General features: G+C 44.5%; 1 protein-coding gene across 1 annotated transcript in view; it reads left to right on the top strand.

The window, feature by feature from the left end:
• The first annotated feature begins 4,945 nt into the window (after nucleotides 1-4,945).
• Nucleotides 4,946-27,635, top strand: part of RCOR1 (REST corepressor 1) — a 121,555-nt gene continuing 98,865 nt past the window's right edge. The window contains exons 1-2 of the mRNA XM_027957433.3: nucleotides 4,946-5,477; nucleotides 5,566-5,625. Of these exons, the coding sequence (XP_027813234.2) occupies nucleotides 5,180-5,477; nucleotides 5,566-5,625 (358 nt within the window). The 5' untranslated portion in view covers nucleotides 4,946-5,179. The remainder of the gene's footprint in view (nucleotides 5,478-5,565; nucleotides 5,626-27,635) is intronic.

Consider the following 27,635-nt stretch of genomic DNA (forward strand, 5'->3'; position numbering starts at 1 on the left):
ATTACTAGGTGAATTAAAAGAACCCAAGATCTCTACCCGGAGAGCAGAACTAGGCAGAGTTATATACCTGAAGACATTAGCTATTATCTTTAAACCTTTCACAGGAGAGAAGGTGCTATTTCTCTGCCAGCATGTGGGAGACCTGGGTTGGGAAGATCCCCGGAGGAGGGCACAGCAACCCCCTCCAGTATTCTTGCCTGGATAATCCCCAGGGACAGAGAAGCCTAGTGGGCTACCGTCCCAGGGGTTGCAAAGAGTCGGACATGACTGAGTGACTAAGCAGAGCATAGCATATCCGTTCTCTCCTTCCGCACTGGGTGTTTACTTATTTGTATCATTCAGGAGAAGGCAATGGCACCCCGCTCCAGTACTCTTGCCTGGAAAATCCCATGGATGGAGGAGCCTGGTGGGCTGCAGTCCATGGGGTCGCTAAGAGTTGGACAGGACTGAGCGACGTCACTTTCACACACTGGAGAAGGAAATGGCAACCCACTCCAGTGTTCTTGCCTGAAGAATCCCAGGGATGGCGGAGCCTGGTGGGCTGCCGTCTATGGGGTCGCACAGAGTCGGACACAACTGAAGCGACTCAGCAGCATCAGGATTCTTTGAGTTGTAGCAGAATCTCCAATCTCTCTATCTCAGGACCTCCAATGGCTCTATTTTATTTTATTTTATTTATTTTTTTTAAAATTTTTACTTTATTTTACTTTACGATACTGTGTAGGTTTTGCCATACATTGACATGAATCCAGCACGGGTGTATATGTGTTCCCAAACATGAACCCCCCTCCCACCTCCCTCCCCATAACATCTCTCTGGGTCATCACCATGTACCAGCCCCAAGCATGCTGTATCCTGCGTCAGACATAGACTGGCGATTCAATTCTTACATGATAGTATACATGTTACAATGCCATTCTCCCAAATCATCCCACCCTCTCCCTCTCCCTCAGAGTCCAAAAGTCCGTTATACACATCTGTGTCTCTTCTGCTGTCCTGCATACAAGGTCGTCATTGAATGGCTCTATTTTAAAAGCCAGGGTTTCAGGCCTGGCTTACTGGGCATGAGCAGTGGGGACAGGTCAGAAGATTGTATCAGACTCAGCTGGCCTTTCTGCATAGACTGGGGGTGTAAGAAGAGCTCCAGGGAACAGGGCCTGGACTGGCGTGGGCGAGCGGCCCTCCCAGGGCAAGTGCCTCCTCCAGCTTCTGGCCCTGCAGCCCGTCTCGCCTGTGCCATCCCTGGCCTGGCCTTGGAAGTTCTAGGCTTTAGAGCCCTGGGTCTTGATTTCAGGGAGTGAGATCCCTTCCTCTCTGAGAGCTCCAAGAAAAAGTTTAGGCGAGAGCCTTGATTGGCCTAACCAGGTCATGTGCCCTTGTGGAGCCAATCACTGCAGCCAGAGTTCTGGGGCTCTCTGATTGGCCAGACCTGGGTCACGTCCTGGTCAGAGATGGGGAAGCCCCAAGCCAACAGCTGGGAGAGGGTGGTGAGCATGGGCTGCCTCTTGGGAGATGCTGGGCTGACAAAACCCAAGGTCCTCCTCCAGGGTGTATTTCACGTTGTCTCCGTCAGACCTCACCTGTGCCAGGAACCCTCTCCTCACTGGGCTTGGCTCCTGCTCTGTGCATGCATGGGCAGCCTGTGTTCCCTATCATTTTTCACTCAACAAATATTTAATGAGTTCCTACGATACATCAGGCACAGAGAAGGGGGTCCAGGAGGAACCCCAACACCTACAAATCGGGAGGAGAGGGTGGAAGCTGCAAAGGGGGCTGAGGGGGGAGTGGTCTGTGAAGGAGGAGGAGGAGGACCAAAGTCCAGGGAAGTGAGGGAATTTCCCCAGGGAGGAGTGGCAGACCCAGGTGCTGCTGAGAAGTACACTGAGAACAGGAAGTGACCGCTGGATTGGGCAGGAGGGAGCTTGTGGGTGACCTTAGCAATAGTTAAGGGTAGGGATAAATCCCTGCTGGGGTGGGGTGGGGAGAGACTGGGAAGGGAGGGAGTGGAGAAGGCAGGTTTAGACTAGCCTCTGAGTTTTCTACGGGGGGGGGGGGGGGGGGGGGGGGAGAGCAGGCAGAAGGGGGCTTGGGAGCAATGGTGAGCTCCGCCCCCCCTCCTACCTCCTTTTTGGAACATGGTACCCAAGGGAAAAGAGAGAGAGGCTGATGGTACAGGACAGCAGCAACGGGAGGGCAGCAGGAAGTGGGTGCTTGAGACCAAGATAGCGGTGGGAGAGCCTGAGGGGAGGTGGATGCCAGGTAGGGAGATGTGTCAGTGTGGGGACTGGAAGATGAGATCCCATATGACAGATTCAGTTTTCCTCACTGAAGAAATGAAGCGAGGTCATTTGCTGGGACTGAGGGCAGAAGGGCTGTGGGAGGTGTGTAAGGAGAGGGAAGAGAGTGTGAAATCTTAGTCTTAGAGGGTGGGGAGAGTGTCCCCAGAAAACATGGTAGGGCTGCTGACTCTGTGGAGTGCCTGCTTGAAGTCTGACATCACAAATTCCCAATCAGAAGGGCTGTATGTGGGCCCCCTTGCCTGCCCCCCAACAATAGGCAGGGGCAGGAAAGGGGCTTTCCTTTAGGTTGCAGGGTTGCTTCAGGTGGAAGGAGAGGGGGTGGGGAGATGGAATTTGTAAAAATCCAGCAGGCTAGGAGGTAAGTACTACTATTTGTGTTTTACAGACCAGGAAGCTGAGAGGGTCAAGGCCAGTATGGAATTCTGTATGACTTCAGGGTCAAACTAGAACTGGGCTTGGCACATGTTAGCTGTTATATATTTGTTGAAAAAAGTGACTGGCTGGAAGGCCCAGTGATGTATCCACTGTCATTACCCAGCTAGGAAGTAGCTCCAACCTTGGGGTTTGGTATAGGTGGAACTGGTGACCCCATATCCTGCCTCTTCCCTGTGGCCCTAATAGATGACTCAATATCAGCCATGTGCCCTTGTAGGCTAATCTCTCCAGAGTCTGGTAGTAAAGCTCCATAGACACCAAGTGAGCAGGGCAGTGTTCTTAACCTCATTTCTCACGAAGTGCTCCCCCGGAGATGAGTCACAGCCCTCAGCCAGGTGTGAAGGCCACTTCTGGTTCCCAACCTTTGGCTTTGCTGCCTCTATCCTCTCACTGCGGCTGGTGGGGAGTTATGGAGGGGGGGGGGGGTGGCACACACCTGCACCACCTGGGCTCTCCAAGGAGACGGGTGTCCTTTTAAGGGGAATCCAGGAGTTGAGACCCTGAACTCGGTGAGGCCAAGTCTCCTCTATTGCGAGGGCACAGCGCCTTTTCTTACAGGCCCTTCGGGCAGAAGTGAACGTGGTCACTTCATTGAAGTAATAACGACGGTCCATGCTGCAGAAAACGTGGAGGAGAACATCCTGCTTATTTATTCAGGCTTTTAAAACCATCAAACTCCAGATCTCTCCCTGTAGCTATTTATAACCAGAGCTGGTGTAAACTGTCCCCATATTAAGCGCAGGTTCTAAGTAACTTAAAAGAAAAATAGCCATCCGCTGCATTTAAAATAAAAAAAAAATTTTTTTTTTCATTTATAGACCTGCTCTCGCCTCCCAATTATGTGTGAAGAGCGCGCGTCGTTTGGGGGAATCGGTGGGGGTGGGGCAGATACAGACCTGGGGGGAGGGGGTCACACTCTCCCATCCCCCTCTCACAGCTATAAAAGCAGCCCCTGGGCTCACTGGTCACTGTCCAGGGCGAGGTTATTTCGGCCTGGGTCGAGCGTTTCCTCACCGGGGGGCTCAGGGTGGAGCGGCGGAGGCCGTGCAGGCGGCAGATCCGGAAAAGTGGCTCTTGCCTCGGAGGAAGTTGACCCTCCTCCCCCTACCGAGGGCTTGGGATGAAAACGGTTTCTGCCTCCTTTACCCATCTTGGACCCCCAGCCCGTTTCTGTAAGCCCCCGTCCCCGTTTTCTAAGGGCTCCCCTCCCTGCCCGGGGACAATCCTGCCCCTTCACAGCTCTCCAAACGGCCATCTAGGATGGCAGGGGGACCCCCCCACCCCACCCCGCGCCCCGACTCTGCGTCCGGGCAGGGCCCCCGCTCAGGACCCTATCCTCCGGCCTCGCAGGCGCGGCGGCGCCCCGAAACTCGGGCGATTGTGGCGACTTCCAACGTCCCCCCTACCCCCCAATTAGCAGAAAGCCCCACCAAAACCCCACCCCGCACCCCGAGCTCCCACACTGCCTCCTCCGACTCCAGGAGACACCGCCACCTGGGAACTCTGTCCCCCTGCACCGGCGCTGCCCCCGGCGCGGAGACACACCCCCCCCCAAAACCCCGTGGGAACCGCGGGGCCGCAATTAGTTTCTTCCAATTAGTTTCCCTTCTTTGTATAAGAACCCATTCAAACTGCGAGAGGTAGTCCTCCGCGCGAGGGGGAAAGTAGTCCCGACCTCGCCTTCGGTCTCCTCTCGCGTCGAGCATGTTTCCCTTCAGGAAATCGGTGGGGCTCTCGGCGAAGCCCTCCGGGGAACGCAGGGGCCGGGGCCGCGGGGTGGGGGTGGGGTGCGCTCAGGGGAAGCGGGGCGGGGGGGGGTGCCGGCAGAAGGAGGGGGCGGGGAGGGCGGCTAACTCCTCGCTATTGCCTAGAGAGATGGATCATGGGGCGTAGAGAGACGGCAAACCTCAAACCACGTACAGCGGGCGATACGCGTCAACCGAACCTGACCAACGGAAGCCTGGCACCACCCCCCTCCCCGCTCTCCCGCCCCGGCCCCTCGGACGGACGGCTGCGCGCAGCCAATCGGGCTGCCGCTCGCCGTCCAAATCGCACGAGATCCAATGGGGCGCGCGGGGGGCGGAGCCACTCCCTCCCCGCGCCGGGTTCGGCTGCGCGCGGCTTCCCCCCCCCTCCCCAACTCACCTCACTGCTGGCCCAGGCCCCGCCCCCCTCCCCTCCCGCTCTCTGCTCCCGGAGTAGTTAGAGCCAGTGAAGTGCGGGCGGCGAGGAGAGCGAAAGTTGCGCTGGGCTCGGCGCCGGGGGCTCTGAAGCGGCTCCGCGCTCCGCCCGCCAGGGCCGCCTCAGCCCCAACTCGCGCCCGCAGGCTCCGGCCGCGCCCGCCCGCACCCCCTCCCCCGGCCCAGCGCACCCCCACCCCCACCCCCGCCTCCTCAGGAGCCGCGGGGTCCCCCGTCACTTTCGCCGGCCCGGGCCCCCCGCCGATGCCGGCCATGGTGGAGAAGGGCCCCGAGGTCTCAGGGAAGCGGAGAGGGAGGAACAACGCGTCCAGCGCGGCCGCCTCGGCCGCCGCCGCCGCTTCGGCCGCCGCCTCGGCCGCCGCCGGCTCCTCAGCCGCCGCCGGCTCCTCAGCCTCCGCCGCCTCAGCCGCCGCCTCGGCCGCCGCCGCCCCCAATAATGGGCAGAATAAAAGTTTGGCGGCGGCGGCGGCGCCCAATGGCAACAGCAGCAGCAACTCCTGGGAGGAAGGCAGCTCCGGCTCGTCCAGCGACGAGGAGCACGGTAGGTGGCAGCCGCCCGCGCCGCCCCCGCGCCCGCCCGCCCGCCTGCCCGTCCGCGCGCTGACCGCCCCCCTCTGCTTTTCCCGCAGGTGGCGGCGGCATGCGGGTCGGACCCCAGTACCAGGCGGTGGTGCCCGACTTCGACCCCGGTGAGTAGCGCCCCGGGCCGGCCGGCGACCCGAGGGGGCGGACGGCCTCGGACAACTTTTCTTTCTGTGGGTGTGGGTCCTGCCGTCCGCGGGGAGACGCTCGCGCCAGTGTGTCCTGCCGGCGGGCCGGGCCCCCCGCCCCCCACCCCGGGGAGGCCCGAGGGTCGCCCGGGCGGGTCGGACGCGAGGCGGCGGCGCGCCGGCCACACCTGGCCACCTGGCCCGGGGTTCCGGCGTCCCGGGTCCGCGCGAGCCGCGCCGGGGCCGGGCGGGGGTGGCCGCGCGCCGGAGACTTAGCTTCCTGCGAGCGCCCCAGGGCTCGGGACGGCCTCGGACCCGCCTCTCCCCTGCGGAAGGTTGCCCCGCGTGCCCTCTCCTGCCGGCCCCCGGCCTCCTGCCTGCCCCCGACTCCCCTCCCGTCCTGAGATTCCCCCCAAAACCAGTTAGTCGAAGAAGTGTGCTTCCCAGAGGGCGCCTGCCCGGGGAAGAGAGGCTTGCCGGTGGCAGTTTGATTTGTGGGACCTATTTGTAAATATGTGTGTTATTTCCTTTTTTTGTTGTTGTTTGTTTTGTTTTAAAGGAAGAGGTTGTGAAAGGTTAGAACCCTCGGAAAGCTTTAGCCTAACACCTCCAAGGCATCCCAACCCCCTTGCTTGGAACATTTGTTACCCTTGCTGCGCTTCTGTGTGCAAGCAAATTCAAAGTACCAGAAAAATCCTACCAGACAAAGGAATTCGTCAGTGAGATTCTAGCTTGTCTCCGTATAAGACTGTCTTTAAAGATTGTTGGCGTGGAAAATGTTTGAAAGGACGTGGGTTTTATTTCAGAAATCAAATTCAAAAGAGAACCTTGTGGAACTGGAGTTAACAGTCCTCCTGGTTGGAGGGCTTTAGAACTGGTGGTTCTCTATGTAGGTTACACCACGAGTTTATTTGAGAGAATAAATGCATAAATGCTTTTCCTTGGAAACAAGACTGCAGAAAATTGCAAGGATCTAGCCCTTGAAAAAGGCGATTGCTCTTAAGCTGTTATTAAGGTATGAAACTCTGGGTGTTCTTTGAAGTGAAAATACGTAGGCATCCCTGAGTGAGCTGTTGGGTTCTCTGGAAATAAATGACCTTTCCCGCATTTGCCTTCTACAGTTTTGGTCTGTTGATGATTTAAATCTCTTAAAGTATCTGTAGTCTGACGCCTAGGTTTGATTCCTTTTAAACTTCTGTTAGTCTTCCTATAGTTTCTCCTTCCCCCACATCTTCCTTTTTTGGTCGTCACTTCTCATTTATAAGAGCGACAGATTGGGACTCCCAGGCCAGGCTTCTTCTCCCCTGTGCATGCCTTCTCCATTCCTCGGTTGGCCGCCAGGGGAAGCATACTGTTTTTTGGTTACAGTTGACCCTATCTTCATTTTGTAGGTCAAGTCCATCTTTGTTTTAATACACAGACCATAAAGCAAAGCTCTTCACCAAGTTTCCCCCACATATTAAAAAAAATATATCAACTTGTACACATCTTTGAATAAGTTGGTCAGTTTTGGGGTACATTTTGGTTACATTCATTTGAAAGCTTTGTTTAAATATGTTGGCTTTGACTAAAGATAAGTGCATATTTGATGGCAACAGCGAGAATTAGATTTCTGATATTGTTCTAAATGTTGATGCCTAGCTCTGCGTTGTTAGGAATGAGGCAGACTTCTTTGGAGTTGTTATCTTTGAAACAGCACATGTAGTAGGATCATATTTTGAGCTGTCCTTGCAGTTTTGATGGACTAAGGGCAAGCATAAATTTGTCAGAGACCTGCCATTCTAAACAGTGAAACACTGCAAATGTTTTGCTATATAGTCTTACTGTCAGTTGATTGGCTCTTGGCATTAACATTTCCTATTTTGTGTTTGTTTTAATCTGGAAAGGAATCTAACTGGTGTGAGATAATTTGAAGCCTTGTTTTGCTGTTCTGAGCAGTGGGACAGATTCCTAGGCATGGCTGGAAATTGTAGGACTTTACTTTTTACTACTTATTTATTTATTTAAAAGATGTGTTCTCATTTAACTTAAAATCTAAGGGAAGGGAAGACTTCCATTTTGGAATAGAAATGACACACCAGTTTTGTTTCATGTCAAGCAAATTTTTTTTTAGGTCTTTGGACTTAGTTTTTTTCCATGAGTACAAGTTAGGAATAATATGGAATTGAGATTGTGCTTGTTACTGCTTTTTCTTTTTCTCTTCCTGAGTTTTGAATGCATATTTATTTATTTATTTATTTTTACCACCATTTGAACAAACTAGTGAATGTGAAACTCACCAGAAAGCCACTTTAAAAAAAAAAAAACACAGAAAAACCTATCTCTGTAAAGATGTATGAGTGGAAGAATGTTGATTTTTTTTTTTTTTTAAGGTCAGGTTTTGTTTACCCACAGTCTCCCAAGTTGACCCTATTTAGCTTTAAAAACAAATGGTTGAAACTAGATCCTCTTGAAATTCTCTGTATAGTCCAGGAAAGATGCATTTGTGTCATCCCTCACACATGGTGAACAAAGTGGACCGAGCAGTCGTCCTAAAATGCTGATTCGTGTCTTATTACCTAATTACGACCTAAACTGGACCACTGGATCAGAACTTGGTAGTTAAAATAACATCTTTGTTTATAATGGTGAACGAGTTTTATCAGGTAGGTTTAAAAACAAAGACCAGAATGCAGTTTCATATATTTAACTTTGTCTTTGTTCCTGTGTGGGGTCCAGACTGTCCATACTCTATTTCATACTCTATGCCATATCGTATGCTGAGTTGGCTTTGGTTTCTTTTAGAATTTAATAAACACACAGTAAATAAGAGGGAAGAGTGCTTATGCTAGCCTACCTCTGGTCAGTTATTTCTTGCATTTGCAAAACATAATTTATTTTGAAACTAGTAGTGTTTTTCTATACAAAAATGTAAGTAATTCCATGGTCTTACCGATAAATGTGCAGAGGAAGAAGCGGTAGCCTCTGTGTTTCTTTGATCCCTTGTTTGATACTCTTCCTCTTTGTTGTCTTCTAACTAGAGGAACACAGTGGCAGGATTTTAAGATTGACTCAAGTGCTTTGTTTTCTGAAGCATGTGTTGTTATTGTCAACTTCTATCGGAGTTAGTGATCACAGTTCACTAATAGTAAAATTAAGGCTCTTACAGAAGAGGAAGTGTTAATGGTAAATTTTTTTGAGGTAATGGCTCTTTAAACATGCAACCTGTATTTGGAACATTGAATCCAATATATTTAACCAGATTAGAAAATTTGTGGTTGTCATTGGTTCAACTGTCACTTTCAGAGTTGACTTATATTAATAAAATGTAGAATAATTTTCCTGAACAGAGTGTCTTTACCGGCTTTTCATTTCTTCTTGGTGGTGATTCTGTCTTCCTCTTTGAACACATTATTTGCTTTGCTTTAGTTTCATTGTAAAAATAAATTTAATAGATATCCAAAAATTCATAAGTTATGGTGAAGTCATGGTGGAGGCACGCTTGGAGGCAATGTTTACCCAGATGAGAGGTGAGGGTAATGAGAAGTCCTGTGCGTGATCCCCTTTGTGATGCAGTGCAGTAGGAGGTGCCTAAAGCTGTCTCTTGGGAGGTCTAGAGCCTTGTCTCTGTGATTAACAAGGTGGTTTAAAAGGGTCAAGCTGGTCATTTTATCTCAGGAGCCTCTGTTTCCTGCATTGTGAATCAGGTTCTTTCATCACTGTGGCCTGTGATTATGTCAGTTACAGTCATCTTTTTAATTTCAGAAGCAATATAGAGCAGACTGTGAGCTTGGGTTGTGAGAACCATCAATCCAAGTTCAGATCTTGACAGTGCCTCTTGACAATTATATTTCGGCCCTGGGCAGGTTTCTTTATTTTTGCTTTCATCTGTGAAGTAGAGGTAATGGAACTTCTTCCTCAAGAAAAGAAATTAACTGAGTTAATACACGTAAAATGTCCAGTGCAGTGCCTGGCACTCAGCAAATGCTAAGCAAACATCTTCTGCTGTCTTACTTTAGTTATCATTTGAAGGACTTTGAAGTTGCCAAGTAGTGGTCCTTGCGTTGCCTGCTTTACTGCAAAGGTAAGGCTGGATTATAATAAAGCCATAGATTTGAATGCGAATTATGCACTCAAAGATAATTGAAGATGATTGCTTTGAAGTTACATGGACCTGCTGCAATTTAGGTAAATACCCTTTGCTGGGAGAGAGAACTAGTCCAAAACATTTTTATAGCAGAAAAGTACACTGAGATCCAGAGGGAATAGATAACCCTGTTCAGATCAAGTTTCAGGGTAGTATGGACCTTGAGTCCATCCCTGGGCCAAAGTGAAGCACACATTAATTACACTCTGAGTCAGGGAGTTTTTACTCTCAATTCTCAAGTCCTTGTCTTTGAGAGTTAATGTCAAAGTGAGGTTCTGCTGCTGCTGTACTTCCTTGGGTGATGAGTACTTCCTTGGGTGTGATCCAAAGGTTAGTTGGTAGAGGCTCATCAGAGCAGAGTTGTTTTTTTTTTTTTTTTTTTGGTTTGACAAATGTTTATTGAGTATCAGGCACTCTTTTAAACATTTTTCTTTTTTTTTTTTTTTTAAATTTTAAAATCTTTAATTCTTACATGCATTCCCAAACATGAACCCCCCTCCCACCTCCCTCCCCATAACATCTTTCTGGGTCATCCCCATGCACCAGCCCCAAGCATGCTGCATCCTGCGTCAGACATAGACTGGCGATTCAATTCACATGATAGTATACATGTTAGAATGTCATTCTCCCAAATCATCCCACCCTCTCCCTCTCCCTCTGAGTCCAAAAGTCCGTTATACACATCTGTGTCTCTTTCCCTGTCTTGCATACAGGGTCGTCATTGCCATCTTCCTAAATTCCATATATATGTGTTAGTATACTGTATTGGTGTTTTTCTTTCTGGGTTACTTCACTCTGTATAATCGGCTCCAGTTTCATCCATCTCATCAGAACTGATTCAAATGAATTCTTTTTAACGGCTGAGTAATACTCCATTGTGTATATGTACCAAAGCTTTCTTATCCATTCATCTGCTGATGGACATCTAGGTTGTTTCCATGTCCTGGCTATTATAAACAGTGCTGCGATGAACATTGGGGTACATGTGTCTCTTTCAATTCTGGTTTCCTCGGTGTGTATGCCCAGAAGTGGGATTGCTGGGTCATAAGGTAGTTCTATTTGCAATTTTTAAGGAATCTCCACACTGTTCTCCATAGTGGCTGTACTAGTTTGCATTCCCACCAACAGTGTAGGAGGGTTCCCTTTTCTCCACACCCTCGCCAGCATTTATTGCTTGCAGATTTTTGGATCGCAGCCATTCTGACTGGTGTGAAGTGGTACCTCATTGTGGTTTTGATTTGCATTTCTCTAATAATGAGTGATGTTGAGCATCTTTTCATGTGTTTGTTAGCCATCCGTATGTCTTCTTTGGAGAAATGTCTATTTAGTTCTTTGGCCCATTTTTTGATTGGGTCGTTTATTTTCTGGAGTTGAGCTGCAGAAGTTGCTTGTATATTTTTGAGATTAGTTGTTTGTCAGTTGCTTCATTTGCTATGATTTTCTCCCATTCAGAAGGCTGTCTTTTCACCTTGCTTATATTTTCCTTTGTTGTGCAGAAGCTTTTAATTTTAATTAGATCCCACTTGTTTATTTTTGCTTTTATTTCCAGAATTCTGGGAGGTGGATCATAGAGGATCCTGCTGTGATTTATGTCTGAGAGTGTTTTGCCTATGTTCTCCTCTAGGAGTTTTATAGTTTCTGATCTTACATTTAGATCTTTAATCCATTTTGAGTTTATTTTTGTGTGCGGTGTTAGAAAGTGATCTAGTTTCATTCTTTTACAAGTGGTTGACCAGTTTTCCCAGCACCACTTGTTAAAGAGATTGTCTTTACTCCATTGTATATTCTTGCCTCCTTTGTCAAAGATAAGGTGTCCATATGTGTGTGGATTTATCTCTGGGCTTTCTATTTTGTTCCATTGATCTATATGTCTGTCTTTGTGCCAGTACCATACTGTCTTGATGACTGTGGCTTTGTAGTAGAGCCTGAAGTCAGGCAAGTTGATTCCTCCAGTTCCATTCTTCTTTCTCAAGATTGCTTTGGCTATTCGAGGTTTTTTGTATTTCCATACAAATCTTGAAATTATTTGTTCTAGTTCTGTGAAAAATGTGGCTGGTAGCTTGATAGGGATTGCATTGAATTTGTAATTTGCTTTGGGTAGTATACTCATTTTCACTATATTGATTCTTCCAATCCATGAACATGGTATATTTCTCCATCTATTAGTGTCCTCTTTGATTTCTTTCATCAGTGTTTTATAGTTTTCTATATATAGGTCTTTAGTTTCTTTAGGTAGATATATTCCTAAGTATTTTATTCTTTTCGTTGCAATGGTGAATGGAATTGTTTCCTTAATTTCTTTTTCTACTTTCTCATTATTCGTGTATAGGAATGCAAGGGATTTCTGTGTGTTGATTCAGAGTTGTTTTAAAAGCAGTGTTGAAAGTCATTGGTACTGAAGAAATGTAAGCTTACTCTTTTCTTTTTTAAAAACAATTTTATTAATTTGTTTAGGCTATCTGGGCCTTCATTGCTGCCTGGGCTTTTCTCTACTTGCTGTGAATGGAGGCTGCTCTCTTGTCGAGCAGCATGGGCTCTAGGGCATGCGGGCTTCAGTAGCTGAGGCATGTGGGTTCAGTAGTCGCTTCTCCTAGCTCCAGAGCATGCATGGCTCAGTAGTCGTGGTGCACCGACTTAGTTGCTCTGCAGCATGTGGGATCTTCCCAGATCAGAGACCGAACCTGTGTCTCCTGCAATGGCAGGTGGATTCTTTACCACTGAGCCACCAGGGAAGCCCTAGGCTTATTCTTTTTTCTTTTCCTTCTTTTTCTTTTTCTTTTCTTTTCCCTAGGCTTACTCTAGGAAAGCTAGTTTCTTTAGTGTTATAAAGTTCTATAGGGCAGTTTAATTGAAAAAAATCTTCTTAGTCTTTGGAAATGAAACATCAGAGTCTATCCAAATTACTGTATTCTTCCCCAGTTTGTTTTACTTTTTATATTTTACTCTCTGCTATGTTGATGGTTATACTTAATTTATAATTCAGCCCTCATTTTCTTCTGAGCCTTTCTTTAGAGGTTCCATGCATAATGTTAAAGTAAGAAATAAGGCTTCTGTTTGTCCCCTTACTCTGATGGAAAACAGTGATCTTTGCTAAGGAGGATGTGTTCTGTTGGTATTTACATTAAAACAGAGAGCTGGAAAAACCTTGCCATAGAGGGAGTCTCTGGAGCAGCAGTAAAGGCCCAACTGAGGCAGGAATGGGGATTGCGTGCTGGCTCAGTGACTGGGCTGAGTCACCTCTACAGCCTCAAATAGCGAGTATGGAAAATACGTGTGACCTAGGATTGATCAGGGATAAGGGTTGTAATTTAATTGTTTCTGTTTTGTGTTCTGGAAATGTTACTAATACACATATCTTCTGGTTGAGTTTTATATTTTTTATTGTTGATTTTTTAAAAAACAGAGTATAAAATAGAATGGTTTAATGTGACCAAAAGTGTTTTGATAAAATGTTTGAGATAAATATTTTTAAGTAAAATTAAAATGTCCTTTAAGTGAAATGTTGATAGTAAACCCTAAAACGCCTACTTTTTTCCAAATTAGTCAAATTTTGTTGTTTCTTTTTTTTTTTTGTTTAAGTTAGTCATATTCTTTATTTAATATGAGAATCATGTAAAAATTGCATGCTAGACATAATTCTTTGAAGTTTCTGGATTTTCTCTCCCTCAGAGCAATGAGAGAGAAAATTGTAGTGTCCACTCAATGCAGCCTTCCTGTGTTCTAGATGAGGAAGGTAAAGCCTGCAGAGACAAAGTGACTTGTATTTGTCTTTCAGTCATTAAAAGCATCTCCAGGTAGGTTTGAGGCGTGTGACACCAAATTTTATCATTTTAAATAATTATCAATTAAAATTTATCATTATATTTATCATTATTTATCATTATCAGTTTAAATCATTTTATCATTTTATTGTTTCTGGGTACAATAACGTATGCATAATTTTAGATAAAGGTAGTGGAGGTGACGGAATTCCAACTGAGCTATTTAAAATCTTAAAAGATGATGCTGTTAAAGTGCTGCACTTAATATGTCAGCAAATTTGGAAAACTTAGGATTGGAAAAGGTCAATTTTCATTCCAATCCCAAAGAAGGGCAATGCCAAAGAATGTTCAAACTTCTGTACAGTTGTGCTCAATGCTAGCAAAGCAGTGCTCAAAATCCTTCAAGTTAGGCTTCTGCAGCACATGGTCTGAGAACTTCCAGATGTATAAGCTGGCTTTCAAAGAGGCAGAGGAACCAGAGATCAAGTTGCCAGCATTCTTTGGATCATGGAGAAAGCAAGGGATTTCCAGAAAAACATATTTTTCTACTTCATTGACTATGCTAAAGCCTTTGACTGTGTCGATCACAACAAATTGGAAAATTCTTATAGGTGGGAATACCAGACCATTTTACCTATCTCTTATGAAATGTGTATGTAGGTCAAGAAGCAACAGTTAGAACTGGACATGGAATGACTGACTGGTTCAAAACTGGAACAGGATTATGACAAGGGCTGTATATTGTCACCCTGCTTATTTAACTTATGTGCAGAGTGCATCATGTGAAATACTGGGCTGGATAACTCACGAGCTGGAATCAAGACTGCCAGGAGTAATATCAACAACCTCAGATATGCCGATGATAAAACTCTAATGGCAGAAAGTGAAGAGGAACTAAGGAGCCTCTTGATGAGGGTGAAAGAGCAGAGAGAAAAAGCTGGTTTGAAATTCAACGTTAAAAAAAACTAAGATCATGGCATCTGGTCCCACGACTTAATGGCAAATGGAGGGGGAAAAAGTGGAAGCAGTGACAGATTTTCTTTTGGGCGCCCAAATCACTGTGAGCAGTGACTGCAGCCATAAAATTAAAACATACTTACTCCTTGGAAGAAAAGCTGTGACAAACCTGCTGCTGCTAAGTTGCTTCAGTCATGTCTGACTCTGTGCGACCCCACAGATGGCAGCCCACCAGGCTCCACCATCCCTGGGATTCTTCAGGCAAGAACACTGGAGTGGGTTGCCATTTCCTTCTCCTAGACAGCATATTAAAAAGCAGAGACATCACTTTGCTGACAAAGGTCTGTATAGTCAAAGCTATGGTTTTTCCAGTAATCATGTGCAGATGTGAGAGTTGAATCATAAGGCTGAATGTGGAAGAATTGATGCTTGTGAACTGTGGTGCTAGAGAAGACTCTTGAGAGTCCCTTGGACTGCAAGGAGATCAAACCAGTCAATCCTAAAGGAAATCATCCCTGAATATCCTTTGGAAAGACTGATGCTGAAGCTCCAATACTTTGACCAGCTGATGCGTAGAGCCAACTTACTGGAAAAAGACCTTGATGTTGGGAAAGATTGAGGGCAGGAGGAAAAGGGGATGACAGAGGATGAGATGGTTGGCTGGCATCACCGATTCGATGGACATGAAACTCTTGTGCAGGAGTTTCATAGATGTAAATGCCTGAGACCGCAGGAGGGAAGAAGGCGAGGCAGCAGAGCCTTCAGGGTGGATGCAGATGTGATACCTGTGAAGGAAAACAGAAGGAAGGGCGATGGATGGCGAGATTTAGGAGCCTGAGACTGCAGTGCAGCCGGAGCGAAGGTGGTTTGTTAGCGTGTGTTGGGCAGGACCAGGCCTTCTCTAGAAAACTGGCTGTATTCTGTCGTTGGCCTGGAGTTAGCATGCAGCGTGCTGCAGGGGACCATGAAGGTGCTGGGCAGCTGGGACTGTCAGCTAATTACACTCCTCCCAGTTCTTTCTCTCTTGAAGGAAAATCTGAGTGGCAGGCTCTCAAGGTCATCAAAATGCTTATGCCTGTTTTTGTCCTTGAGTATATACTTATGTATGAAAATCGGTATGTTTTGTTATTGTCAAAGTATTTTGGTAAATGGAATTCTTTGTGCTTATTCCTGTAACAGGCACAGAAAATTCCTTTCCTTCATTCAGTTTTCACAGGTGTTGGGCTTGTTGACTTCTTGCAGTGCTGTCTTTCTGTCGTCTGTGTTGGCATCTTTCTAATGGCTGGTGAGGTCAAGTGTGCTTTTATGTGTTTTTGCAGCTACTTGGTTTCCTTCTGTGTATATGTCTTTTGCTGTTTTTCTGTAGGGTGTTCTTTTTCTTACTGATTTGTGTGTGCTCTTTGTATATTTGGATACCGATCCTTTCTTAGGGTTGTAGAGCTGTAAAGTTTTTGTTGTAGTTTTCCTCTCTAGTATGGGAGTTGGTGGAATTTCTTTTCAGGAAGCAATAAAAACATATCCCTGGTTGGATATATTTCTGCTCAGAGACTGGACTTGGTACATAGCTCCTTACCAGTTGTCACTAGGTCTCCTGGTTTCTAAGATGATTGTCACTGAGAATTTGATACATCTTTTTTTCGTTACGTTGCAACTTTCTTCAGTTAATTCGGTGTACTAATTACTAACCAACTGACCTAAATTGCAGTGCTGGATGACTTGAAAAGCTCTGATTTAATTTCTGTTCAACATCTAGTTTTAACAGCGTAATAGCTTTGTTCATAGTGACTTGTGAAGTCAAGTGGGCCTTAAGCAGCATCACTGCGAACAAAGCTAGTGGAGGTGATGGAATTCCAGTTGAGCTATTTCAAATCCTGAAAGATGATGCTGTGAAAGTGCTGCACTCAGTATGCCAGCAAATTTGGAAAACTCAACAGTGGCCACAGGACTGAAAAAGGTTAGTTTTCATTCCAATCCCAAAGAAAGGCAATGCCAAAGAATGCTCAAACTACCGCATAGTTGCACTCATCTCACATGCTAGTAAAGTAATGCTCAAAATTCTCCAAGCCAGGCTTCAGCAATATGAGAACCATGAACTTCCAGATGTTCAAGCTGGTTTTAGAAAAGGCAGAGGAACCAGAGATCAAATTGCCAGCATCCACTGGATCATTGGAAAAAGCAAGAGAGTTCCAGAAAAACATCTATTTCTGCTTTATTGACTATGCCAGAGCCTTTGACTGTGTGGATCACAATAAACTGTGGAAAATTTTGAAGGAGATAGGAATACCAGACCACCTGACTTGCCTCTTGAGAAACCTATATACAGGTCAGGAGGCAACAGTTAGAACTGGACATGGAACAGCAGACTGGTTCCAAATAGGAAAAGGAGTACGTCAAGGCTGTATATTGTCACCCTGCTTATTTAACTTCTATGCAGAGTACATCATGAGAAACGCTGGACTGGAAGAAACACAAGCTGGAATCAAGATTGCCGGGAGAAACATTAATAACCTCAGATATGAAGATGACCCCACCCTTATGGCAGAAAGTGAAGAGGAGCTAAAAGCCTCTTGATGAAAGTGAAAGAGGAGAGCGAAAAAGTTGGCCTAAAGCTCAACATTCAGAAAACGAAGATCATGGCATCCGGTCCCATCACTTCATGGCAAATAAATGGGGAAACAGTGGAAACAGTTGATGGCTTTATGTTTTTGGGCTCCAAAATCGCTGCAGATGGTGACTGCAGCCATGAAATTAAAAGACGCTTACTCCTTGGATGGAAAGTTATGACCAACCTAGACCGCATATTGAAAAGCAGAGACGTTACTTTGCCGACTAAGGTCCGTTTAGTCAAGGCTATGGTTTTTCCTGTGGTCATGTATGGATGTGAGAGTTGGACTATAAAGAAAGCTGCTGCTGCTGCTGCTGCTGCTGCGTCGCTTCAGTCGTGTCCGACTCTGTGTGACCCCACAGAAGGCAGCCCACCAGGCTCCCCCGTCCCTGGGATTCCCCAGGCAAGAACACTGGAGTAGGTTGCCATTTCCTTCACCAATTCATGAAAGTGAAAGTGAAGTCGCTCAGTCGCGTCCGACTCTTAGCGACCCCATGGACTGCAGACCACCAGACTCTTCCATCCATGGGAGTTTCCAGGCAAGAGTACTGGAGTGGGATGCCATTGCCAAGAAAGCTGAGTGCCGAAGAATTGATGCTTTTGAACTGTGCTGTTGAAGACTGTTGAGAGTCCCTTGGACTGCAAGGAGATCCAACCAGTCCATTCTAAAGGAGATCAGTCCTGGATGTTCATTGGTAGGACTGATGTTGAAGATGAAATTCCAATACTTTGGCCACCTGATGCGAAGAGCTGACTTGTTTGAAAAGACCCTGATGCTGGGAAAGATTGGGGGCAGGAGGAGAAGGGGACGATGAGGATGAGATGGAGGGATGGCATCACCGACTCAATGGACATGAGTTTGGGTGAACTCTGGGAGTTGGTGATGGACAGGGAGTCCTGGCGTGCTGCGGGTCATGGGGTCGCAAAGAGTCGGACATGACTGAGTGACTGAACTGAACTGAGTTAGAGGTTAAAGTCATAACTTTACTTTCTATGATGGTCAGTTATTTTTCTGTAAAAGATGAATGTGCTGTGGACTAAAACCCAATTCAGCTGTCTTACAGTTTTGTCACTGATTTTGAGGGGGTGATGAGTGGTATGGTGCCACTTGTCGTCACAACAGAAAACCCTTGAAGGAATAATGTCAGTGCCAGGTTAGTGTAGTGTTTGCTATATGCAGACTGGTTTGAATACTTCATTAATAATTTAACATAACAACACAACAATCACATCAGATAAAGTTGTTATTACCATTTTCCATATGAGGAAACAGTGGCACAGAGAGGTTTACTGTTATGGTTCACCCTAGTAACTTGCCCAAGGTAACCCATTCTAAGATGCCATCTGTTGTCAGAAGCATCATTATTTTGTTTATTGCTAAGGAAGAAAAAATACCAGGATACCACTAAGATAAGTTGCGGTCAGACTGCAATCTAGTGTATTTCAGGGAGACTTAGCCAGAAATCCTCTCTTAAGAAAAACCACTCAGAGCAGCACTTTACTGGATCATTGCTTAGTTGTTTGCATGCGGTCCCAGGTATTGTGGAGATTTTTGTGTAAGGTGGCCACAGCCTGATTCGTGCCCAGTTGCATTCTTCCTCTTCTTCTCAATGAAAGCACAAATGAAATGGGAGGTGTCTGGCTTGGTTGACTGAGGCGAGTTGGAATGAGTTGCTTTACTCTTGCACGTATGTTGAAATAGTCATTTTCAGAGTGTAAAATATAGTTGTTTTTTGAGGGGAGTGATTTTTTGTGATTGGATGACTTAAGGTTACAAAGGACAGTGTTATGTTGGTTACCTTTTAGTTTAACAGATAAGGGTATAACATTTAAATATCAATTTTCCCCCCTCCCCATATGTTTTTCTGCAGGTTCACATTGAACTTGAGCTGTGGAATGAGTTTAAGAACCATGTCTTGAATAAAGTGTGAAAAGATACACACATTAAAATATCTAAGAGTATTTTTAAGAGCCATTGGTTTCACCTGTACAACTATCTGGTTAGTATTGTTCAGCAACTAATTCTCCTTCCTTGTATATTATTCCCAATCTCCTTCCCCATCAAAAAAATGAAAACCAAACTAACTCTGCCTCTCTTCCCCTGAAAAAACCCCGATGTATGTGTTTCTTAGTGTTATTAGTGAATTGTGTTCTGTTTTTCAAAGACCAGAGTATACTTACAGAAAATTGTAAGTTCTATTCTGGTTGACTTAAATGTGAGGTTTGCCATGGTTGGTTTGATCATAAGGTTAACTGAGGACTAGCTTCTGTCTGCCTAGAAACCAAGGCTTGCCTTGTGTTTTCACCGAGGGGACCTGGTGAGCCTCTGCTCCGGAGCTTGGCTGTGCTTGTCCCTCTTCAGCAGTTTCATCTAGTGACCAGGAAATACTCCCTGATGGCCTTCTTTATGTCTGAAAAGGTTAATTAAAATTTTGGGATTGATTGAACATTCCATTCACTTGAACTCAGGGTATTTCTGTGCTATTTCACACATATACACACACACTTACTGAAGGCTGCACATCCTGTTTTACTGGCACAGAAGCTTCTGGGCTTGGGACTTGTCTGCTTTCAGACTTAGCGTGCACGTGCGGGAGCAGGATGGTAAGATGGGTAGGGTAAGACTTGGCTAGTCTGATCTCAGGTGGTCCCATGAAGTCTTCGTGGTGTCATGCACTTCTGCTTTCTGAGTGTTCTGAGCCACCAGTTCTGTTTAAATATCTAAAGGTTTATCTTTCTCACTTGACATAGTCGAATGTGGTTCTGCATTTAATAAGAGCACTTGTGTGCACTGATTGACTTTGCTCGAATAGGCGTTTTGTAGTGGACAGTTGATAATTGAGAACCAAGTTTACTTAAAAAATGGAAACCTAAGGGAATAAGTGAGCTTTAAAGTTGCTTTAAAAACCTGGTGTTCCCTGTTTTAGGTGCTTTCTTAATAATGAATTTGTATGAGTTAGAGATATACATCTTAGATACATTCTTACAATCTTTTGTTTCCAAGGTGAATTTCATATAACATGGGGCTTCGCTGGTGACTCAGATGCCAAGGAATCTGCCTGCTGTGTAGACCTGGGTTTGATTCCTGGGTCAGGAAGATCCCCCGGAGAAGGGGAAATAGCTGCCTACTCCAGTATTCTTGCCTGGAGCATCCCATGGACAGAGGAGCCTGGTGGGCTACAGGCCATGGGGTCCCAAGGAGTTGGGCATAACTGAGTGACTAAAGCTGAAACTCCAGTACTTAGGCCGCCTCATGCGAAGAGTTGACTCACTGGAAAAGGCTCTGATGCTGGGAGGGATTGGGGGCAGGAGGAGAAGGGGTTGACAGAGGATGAGATGGCTGGGTGGCATCACGGACTCGATGGACGTGAGTCTGAGTGAACTCCGGGAGTTGGTGATGGACAAGGAGGCCTGGCGTGCTGCGATTCGTGGGGTCACAAAGAGTCGGACAGGACTGAGTGACTGAACTGAACTGAGTGACTAAAATGCTTTCACTTTCATATAACATAAAATTAACCCTTTAAAAAATTGTTTGTTTATTTATTTGGCCACACTGCACTGCTTGTGGGATCTTTGACCTGGGCCCCTGAGCAGTGAGAGCACAGAGTCCTAAGCGTTGGGTTGCCAAGGCATCCCCAGGTTGACCGTTGTGAAGTCAGTAATTTAGTGGTGTTTAGGACACTTACGTTGTTGTGGAGCTCCCGCCACACCGTCTAGTCCTAGAATGTTTCCCTCACCCCAAGAGAGAATCTCAAGTCTATTACGTGGTTCCTTTCCCCTCCCCCTCCCCCTGCACATTGCTGATGACAGAGGGTGCTGGCAGCATAGTGGGGGGCGTCTCCTTACTTGGGGCTTAGTGATTGAAGAAACCAGAAAGAAGTTGTAGGTGAAGTGGTTCTTTGAGCCAAGTCTTGAAAATAGGGGTTTTCCTGTGTTTATGATTTTATAATGTTTACTAATTTAAAAATTAATATTAAACTATGAAGTTTAAAACTATAAAACTGTTATTTTGAAAATGTTAATCTTTCTGAAAATTTCAGTCCAGATTTTCTTTTAAACTGTTTTAAGCTGTGCTGTCCAGTAACGTAGCCACTAGTAATCTATAATTATTTAAATTTATTAAAATAAAATCAAACTGAAAATGCAGTTCTGTCACACTAACCACATCATTTCAAGCATGCGGCTCCTGGCTGCTGTGTCAGACTGCACAGAGCGGGGTATTTTCCATGCTGTTGGACAGCACGAAGCCAGAGAATTATAGGAGTGAAAGCTTGTTCTTTTTAATTTTTATAGTTAGTTCAGAGGTTCTGCCTCTAATCAAGGTGCATGGTGAAATGTGATACTGGAATGTGATGGTTGCGTATGGAATTCCTCTAGTGGAGTATTTGTTAAAATATTGCTATTAAGGTATTCAAAATAAGGCTTCTTAAGAAAGCAAGTAGAAATTGAAAGCTTTTTATGTGATGGTAGGGGGATGGTTGTATAACACCTAGTTAAACCAAAAGGATAATCGAGATGTGTGACTATATTGAAGAGAAATGCAGAACTTAAAACATCAGCAATGTGAAGGGTTGCCCTTGTTTGAAAATGTTAGGTTTCATATCTCTCCTGAGCATACTCAGCCTTTGCTCCAACTTCTCGAACACATATAAACACTTTATAATTGTTCTAATGCCCTTGTCTAGTAATTCTCTTATCTGTCTCATTTCTGAGTTGGTATCAGTTGATTGATTTTTTTTCCCTCATTATGAGTTGTCTTTTCCCGTTTCTTTGCTTGTTTGGTAATTTTTGTTTAGATGCTAGACATTATGAATTTTATTTTGATGGATGCTGGATATCTCTATAGTTCTATAAATATTCTTGAGCTTTGTTCTAGAACATGGTTAAGTTCCTTACAAATGGTTTGTTCATTGCACATCTTGCTTTGTTAGGTGGGATCAGAGCCATGTAGCCCGGGGCTAATTATTTTCCATTCTGCGTGCTCTACCCAATCAGAAACCTCAAGTATTTTCTTTACAGACGTGTGCTGCTCAGTACTGTGCTGAGTCCTCAAGGAGCTCTCTGGAGTTCGGTGAGGCACTCCCCTTTTGGAACCCTGCCCTGCAAACTCAAGCTGCCCTGGCTTCCGTGGCCTCAGCTTGCTTCCTAAACTTGGGGAAACTGCTTGGCTTCCTTGGGCTCTCCCTCCCTGTGCTGCCAGCTGGCAGCGCTCACTAGGCAGTGGCTGGGGCAGTTGTGGAATTGACCCTGTCTGTTTCCTCTCTCTCAGGGCTCAGTGTACTCTGCTGCTTGATGTCCACTGTCTTGAAGACTGTCGCTTTGTAGATTTGACTGGTCTTTAGTTGTTTATAGTGAAAGTGAAGTGAAAGTGAAAGTTGCTCAGTCGTGTCTGACTCTTTGCGACCCCATGAACTATACAGTCCATGGAATTCTCCAGGCCAGAATACTGGAGTGGGTAGCCTTTCCCTTCTCCAGGGGATCTTCCTGACCCAGGAATCAAACCAGGGTCTCCAGCATTGCAGGCAGATTCTTTACCCACTGAGCTATCAGGGAAGCCCTTAGTTGTTTATAATGATAGGATAAATCTGGTTCACCCCACCTTGGCTGGAAACAGAAGTCTAGGTTTTTTTAAAAAAGAAAAGTAGAGGAATTGGTTTCATTTCGTTTTTTAAAGAAAATATTAGTATACATTTATATGTTGTCTGTTACTCTTAATCTATTTCATTTCTTCCTAAAGCTGTTAGGGCTTTTAAAAAAATTGTTGTATAGTTAATGTACAGTGCTATGTTAGTTTCAGGTAGACTGCATAATGATTTGGCTTTTGCATGTATTATGAAATGATCACCAGTGTAAGTCTGGTAAACATCTGTCCCCATACAGGGCTGTCACAGTATTATTGACCATACACCTTAGGCTGTCTGTTACATCCCCATAACTGGAGGTTTGTTTTTACAAACTGAAGATTTGTATCTCTTTTTCCCCGTCCTCTGTTTCACAACCACTCCCACCCCATCCCTTCTAGTAACCAGATGGACTGCCTGTGTTTCCTTCTAGGAGTTGTATGGTTTCAGGTCTTAAATTGAAGTCTTTAATCCTTTTTGAGTTTATTTTTGTATATGGTGTGAGAAAGTAGTCCAGTTTGATTCTTTTGCATGTTGCTGTCCAATTTTTCCAGCACCATTTATTGAAGAGGCTGTCTTTTCCCTATTGGATATTCTTGTCTCCTTTGTCATGGACTAATTGACTGAATAAATGTAGGCTTATTTCTGGGCTCTATATTCTGTTCCATTTTTCTGTGTGTCTTTTTTGGGTCCAGTAGCATACTGTTTTGATGACTTTCGCTTTGTAATATGGTTTGAAATCAGGGAACATTATACCCTCAGTTTTGTTGTTTTCTTCTGAAGATTGCTTTGGTGTGTTATAGCTTTTAAACTTTTGAGTCTTATGTTCATGGAAGCCTTCTGTAAATGCTTTTAGAAACTAGGATATTAAAATTTCACGTTTTTATATAGCCACTATTCATTTTAGTGCCCGTGACAAAGTGCTCAGACTAACTGCTTACTCATTGAAATCAGATGATTCTAGCCCAGAATTTTCCAAAGCAGAATAGTTTTTTTTTTAGTTCACTATTCTTTATAAATTATTAGTATAAATTAAAACTATTAAAAATTAGCGTTAAAAGTTATTAGCCCTAGTTAGGAACTAATTTTTTTTTCAGAGAAAAGTATACTTTTCTCTTTGAAAAGTGTAATTTAGGAAATATCTCCTTCTTAGACTGTGTAAGATCTCCATTTTGCTGTGCTTAGTCACTCAATTGTGTCTGACTCTTTTGTGACCCCATGGACTGTAGCCCACAAAAATCCCATGGACAGAGGAACCATCTTGCTGGGATGTGAAAAAAAACGAGTATTTGTAATAAAATTGGTATGTCCTTTTGAAGCCCTTCTTATAGAATTTTCATTGTTTCCTAGTCATTTTCAGCTTGATGTCTTCTAGATTTTGAACATCTGCCACTTTCATATACCATGTATTGACACTCCTGAACTGCATTAGGGTTTTGTATAACTGATGAACTCTCATTCTGAGCCCTGCTGGTGTTCTGCTTGTGTGGCAGCGGGCCAGCTTCCATGGCATTGCCGTTTTGTACAGCGGTTGGTGGAGCAGAGAGGCTGGGGGTGGGCATGCAGGCCCTCGCCTGCTAACAGGGTCTGAACTGGAATAACTGAGCTTTTATTTAGTTTTGCATTTTAAGTTTCTAGATAATTTTAAAAACAAGAGTTCTATTGCTGTAAAAAAGTTTTAAATCACACTTTCGGTCTTACGTGATCAAGTAGCAGTAGCAAAGTGAAAGTGTTAATACCAGTGAAGTGTTAATACCAGTGATTTGAAGTCTAAGTTCTAGAAAGTTTGGTGCAGATGAGACAGGCTGATGATCATTAGACAGTCTAAAAAACATGCAGCTTTTACCTCAGTTGGACGCATTCATTGGTGGACTGTGTTTAACTGTGAAGGAAAAAAACAATTTAAGAACATGTATGAAATTGGAATTATGCTCTGGAAAAAGCAGGATGAGATGTAATTAGGTGTTTTCTAGTTTTAGCTTTTCAGGAACATAATTCCGCTCTGACATATATTGTCTAGCTTTTTACCCATAGTACTTTTGTACTATTTTAAGGAACTCGTGTGAAAAAATGATGGACTGCTTTTACTTCTGGTGGTCTAAAAACACTAATTTTTCCCTCTGTTACAGGATTTTACACTTGTATAGTTTTCCTAAACATTGATGAGTTGCTTTTTTGCTTATGGAGAATTTGAACATGTAGAAAGCAATAGAAATATTGTTGAGTCCTGTATTGTCTGGCAGCCATCTTTAGCCAAATAAATAAAAACACTTTTTTTTTTTTGGCTAAAGTTTAGTAAATTCGCTTTCCACATTATAGAAGGTGAAGTTGTGTGTTAGACTTTTGGATGCTTCCTGGTCCAGCAGTCATAAAGCACCTCGCCTGGGGTGCGGTGGGCGCTGTGTGAGACAGGCGGGCCTGTGCTCTAGGGATGGGGGTGGGGGGGAGTGGGGGGTTGGGGGGGTGGTGGGAATCAGTGTGGAGGAGAAGGCTTTCCCCAGGTGATCCTGAGGTCGGTCTGGAAGGGTAGACGAAGGGGAGCTCTCCAGGACTGAGAGATGTGATGTTTTTGAGGAAGTTTGATCTGACTGTAGAGGCAGCATATGACAGATCACTGAGGCTGTGTGTGCTAAGCTGAGGAGCTTATTTAATTTTTAAATAATAACTTTACTAAGATGTAATTGACATCCATAAAGTTTACTCTCTTAAAGTGTACAGCTTGGGCCATTTTCAGTGTGTTTACAGAGTTGTGCAACCATTACCACTGTCTGATTCTGTTTTCATCACCTCCAAAGAAACCCTGTACTTATTAGCAGTCATTCCCCATTTGGAATTTATTTTAAATGTCATTTAAGTGTTTTTATTGTATTTTATTATTTATTTGTTTTTGGTTGCATCGTGTGGCTTGCAAGATCTCAGTTCCCCAGCCAAAGGCTGAACCTGGGCCATGACAATGAAAGCGTGGAGTCCTAATCACTAGGCTACCAGGAAACTACCTATTTTATTTTACTTAGAGTTGGTTTACAATATTGTGTTAGTTTTGAATGTACAGCATAGTGATTCAGTGTTTTTACACATTATACTCCATTATAAGTTATTATAAGATAATGGATATAGCTCCCTGAGCTGTGCTGTAAATTCTTGTTGTTTATCTATTTTATATATAGTATTTTATATCCGTTAATTCCATACCCCTCACTTTCCCTTCCCCTCTTCTCTCTTCCCTTTGGTAACCGTGAGCTTGTTTTCTGTATCTGTGAGTCTGTTTCTGTTTGGCATATACATTCATTTATTTTATTTTTCAGGTTCCACGTGTAAGCAGTATAATACAGTTTGTCTAATTTATTTCACTCAGCATATTATTATTCTAGGTCTATCCACATTGCCACAAATGGCAATATTTCGTTCTTTTTTTATGACTCACGTTCTTGTGTGTGTGTGTGTGTGTATCACATCTTGTTAATCATACTGTCTTTTGTCGGGCACGTGAGTTGCTTTCATGTGTTGGCTGTTGTACCAAATAGTGCTGCTGTGACCATTGGTGTGCATTTTTTTTTTCATTTATCTTTTTGAATTAGTGTTTTGTGGTGGTTTTTTTTTTTTTTTATATATATATACTCAGAAGTGGAATTGCTGGATCATATGATAGTTTTATTTTTACTTTTTTAAGGATCCTCCATACTGTTCGGCAACTCACTCCAGTACTCTTGCCTGGAAAATCCCATGGACGGCGGAGCCTGGTGGGCTGCAGTCCATGGGGTCGCTAGGAGTCGGACATGACTGAACGACTTCACTTTCATGCATTGGAGAAGGAAATGGCAACCCACTCCAGTGTTCTTGCCTGGAGAATCCCAGATGGTGGGCTGCCATCTATGGGGTCGCACAGAGTCGGACACGACTGATGCGACTTAGCAGCAGGAGCAGCGTACTGTTCTCCATGGTGGCTGTACCAGTTTACATTCCCACCAGCAATGTTCCAGGGTTCCCTGTTCTCTTCATCTCCAGCATTTGTTATTTGTAGACTTTTTGATGATGGTCATTCTGACTGGTGTGAGGAGTTACCTCACTGTGGTTCTGATTTGCATTTCTTTAATAATTAGTGCTGTTAAGCCTCTTTTCGTGTGTCTGTTGGCCGTCTGTATTTCTTCTTTGGAAAAATGTCTCTTCAGGTCTCCTGCCCATTTTTTGATTGGGTTGTTTGGGTTTGGGGTTTTTCTGATGCTGAGTTTTATGAGCTGTTTGTATATTTTGGACATTAGCCCCTTGTTGGTTGCATCATTTGCAAGTATTTTCTCCCGTTCTATAGGTTGTCCTTTTGTTTTTTTCAGTGGTTCCCTTTGCTGCGCAAAATTAAATGAGCTTTGATAATCATTTAAGACTTATTTCTCTTAAAAATGACCCTCCTAACGTTTGTGTTGTGGAGGCAGTAGTGTAATATTGTTGTGAAATAATACTGTGTCACAGGTGTTGACCATGTGTGTTTTTAAAAATTCATTTCATAACTTCTTTTTCTAAAAAATGTTGTATTTATTTATTTATGGCAGTGTTGGGTCTTAGGTGCCACATGCAGGCTCTCCATTGTGGTGCTAGGGCCAGTCTAGTTGCGATATGGGCCTTAGTAGTTGTGCTGGGCTGGTGGGCTTAGTTGCCCTGAGGCATGTGGAGTCTTAGTTCCCTAGCTAAGGATGGAACCCACGTCCCCTACCTTGGAAGGTGGATTTTTAACCACTGGACCATCAGTGAAGTTCAAAGACTAGAGAACTTTGAGCCACAGAGTGCTGTGAATGTAGTTGCAGTTTGGAAACATCATTGGTTATTGTGATGAGGAGAGCTTGTGAGAATGAATTAATGGAAGGTAGAGAAGACCACTTATTCAGAAACTCGTAAATGAGCATGTACTATGTGCCAGACACTGCTGG

The sequence above is a fragment of the Ovis aries genome, chromosome 18 (genome assembly GCF_016772045.2).
Source record: "Ovis aries strain OAR_USU_Benz2616 breed Rambouillet chromosome 18, ARS-UI_Ramb_v3.0, whole genome shotgun sequence".
NCBI lineage: Eukaryota > Metazoa > Chordata > Mammalia > Artiodactyla > Bovidae > Ovis > Ovis aries.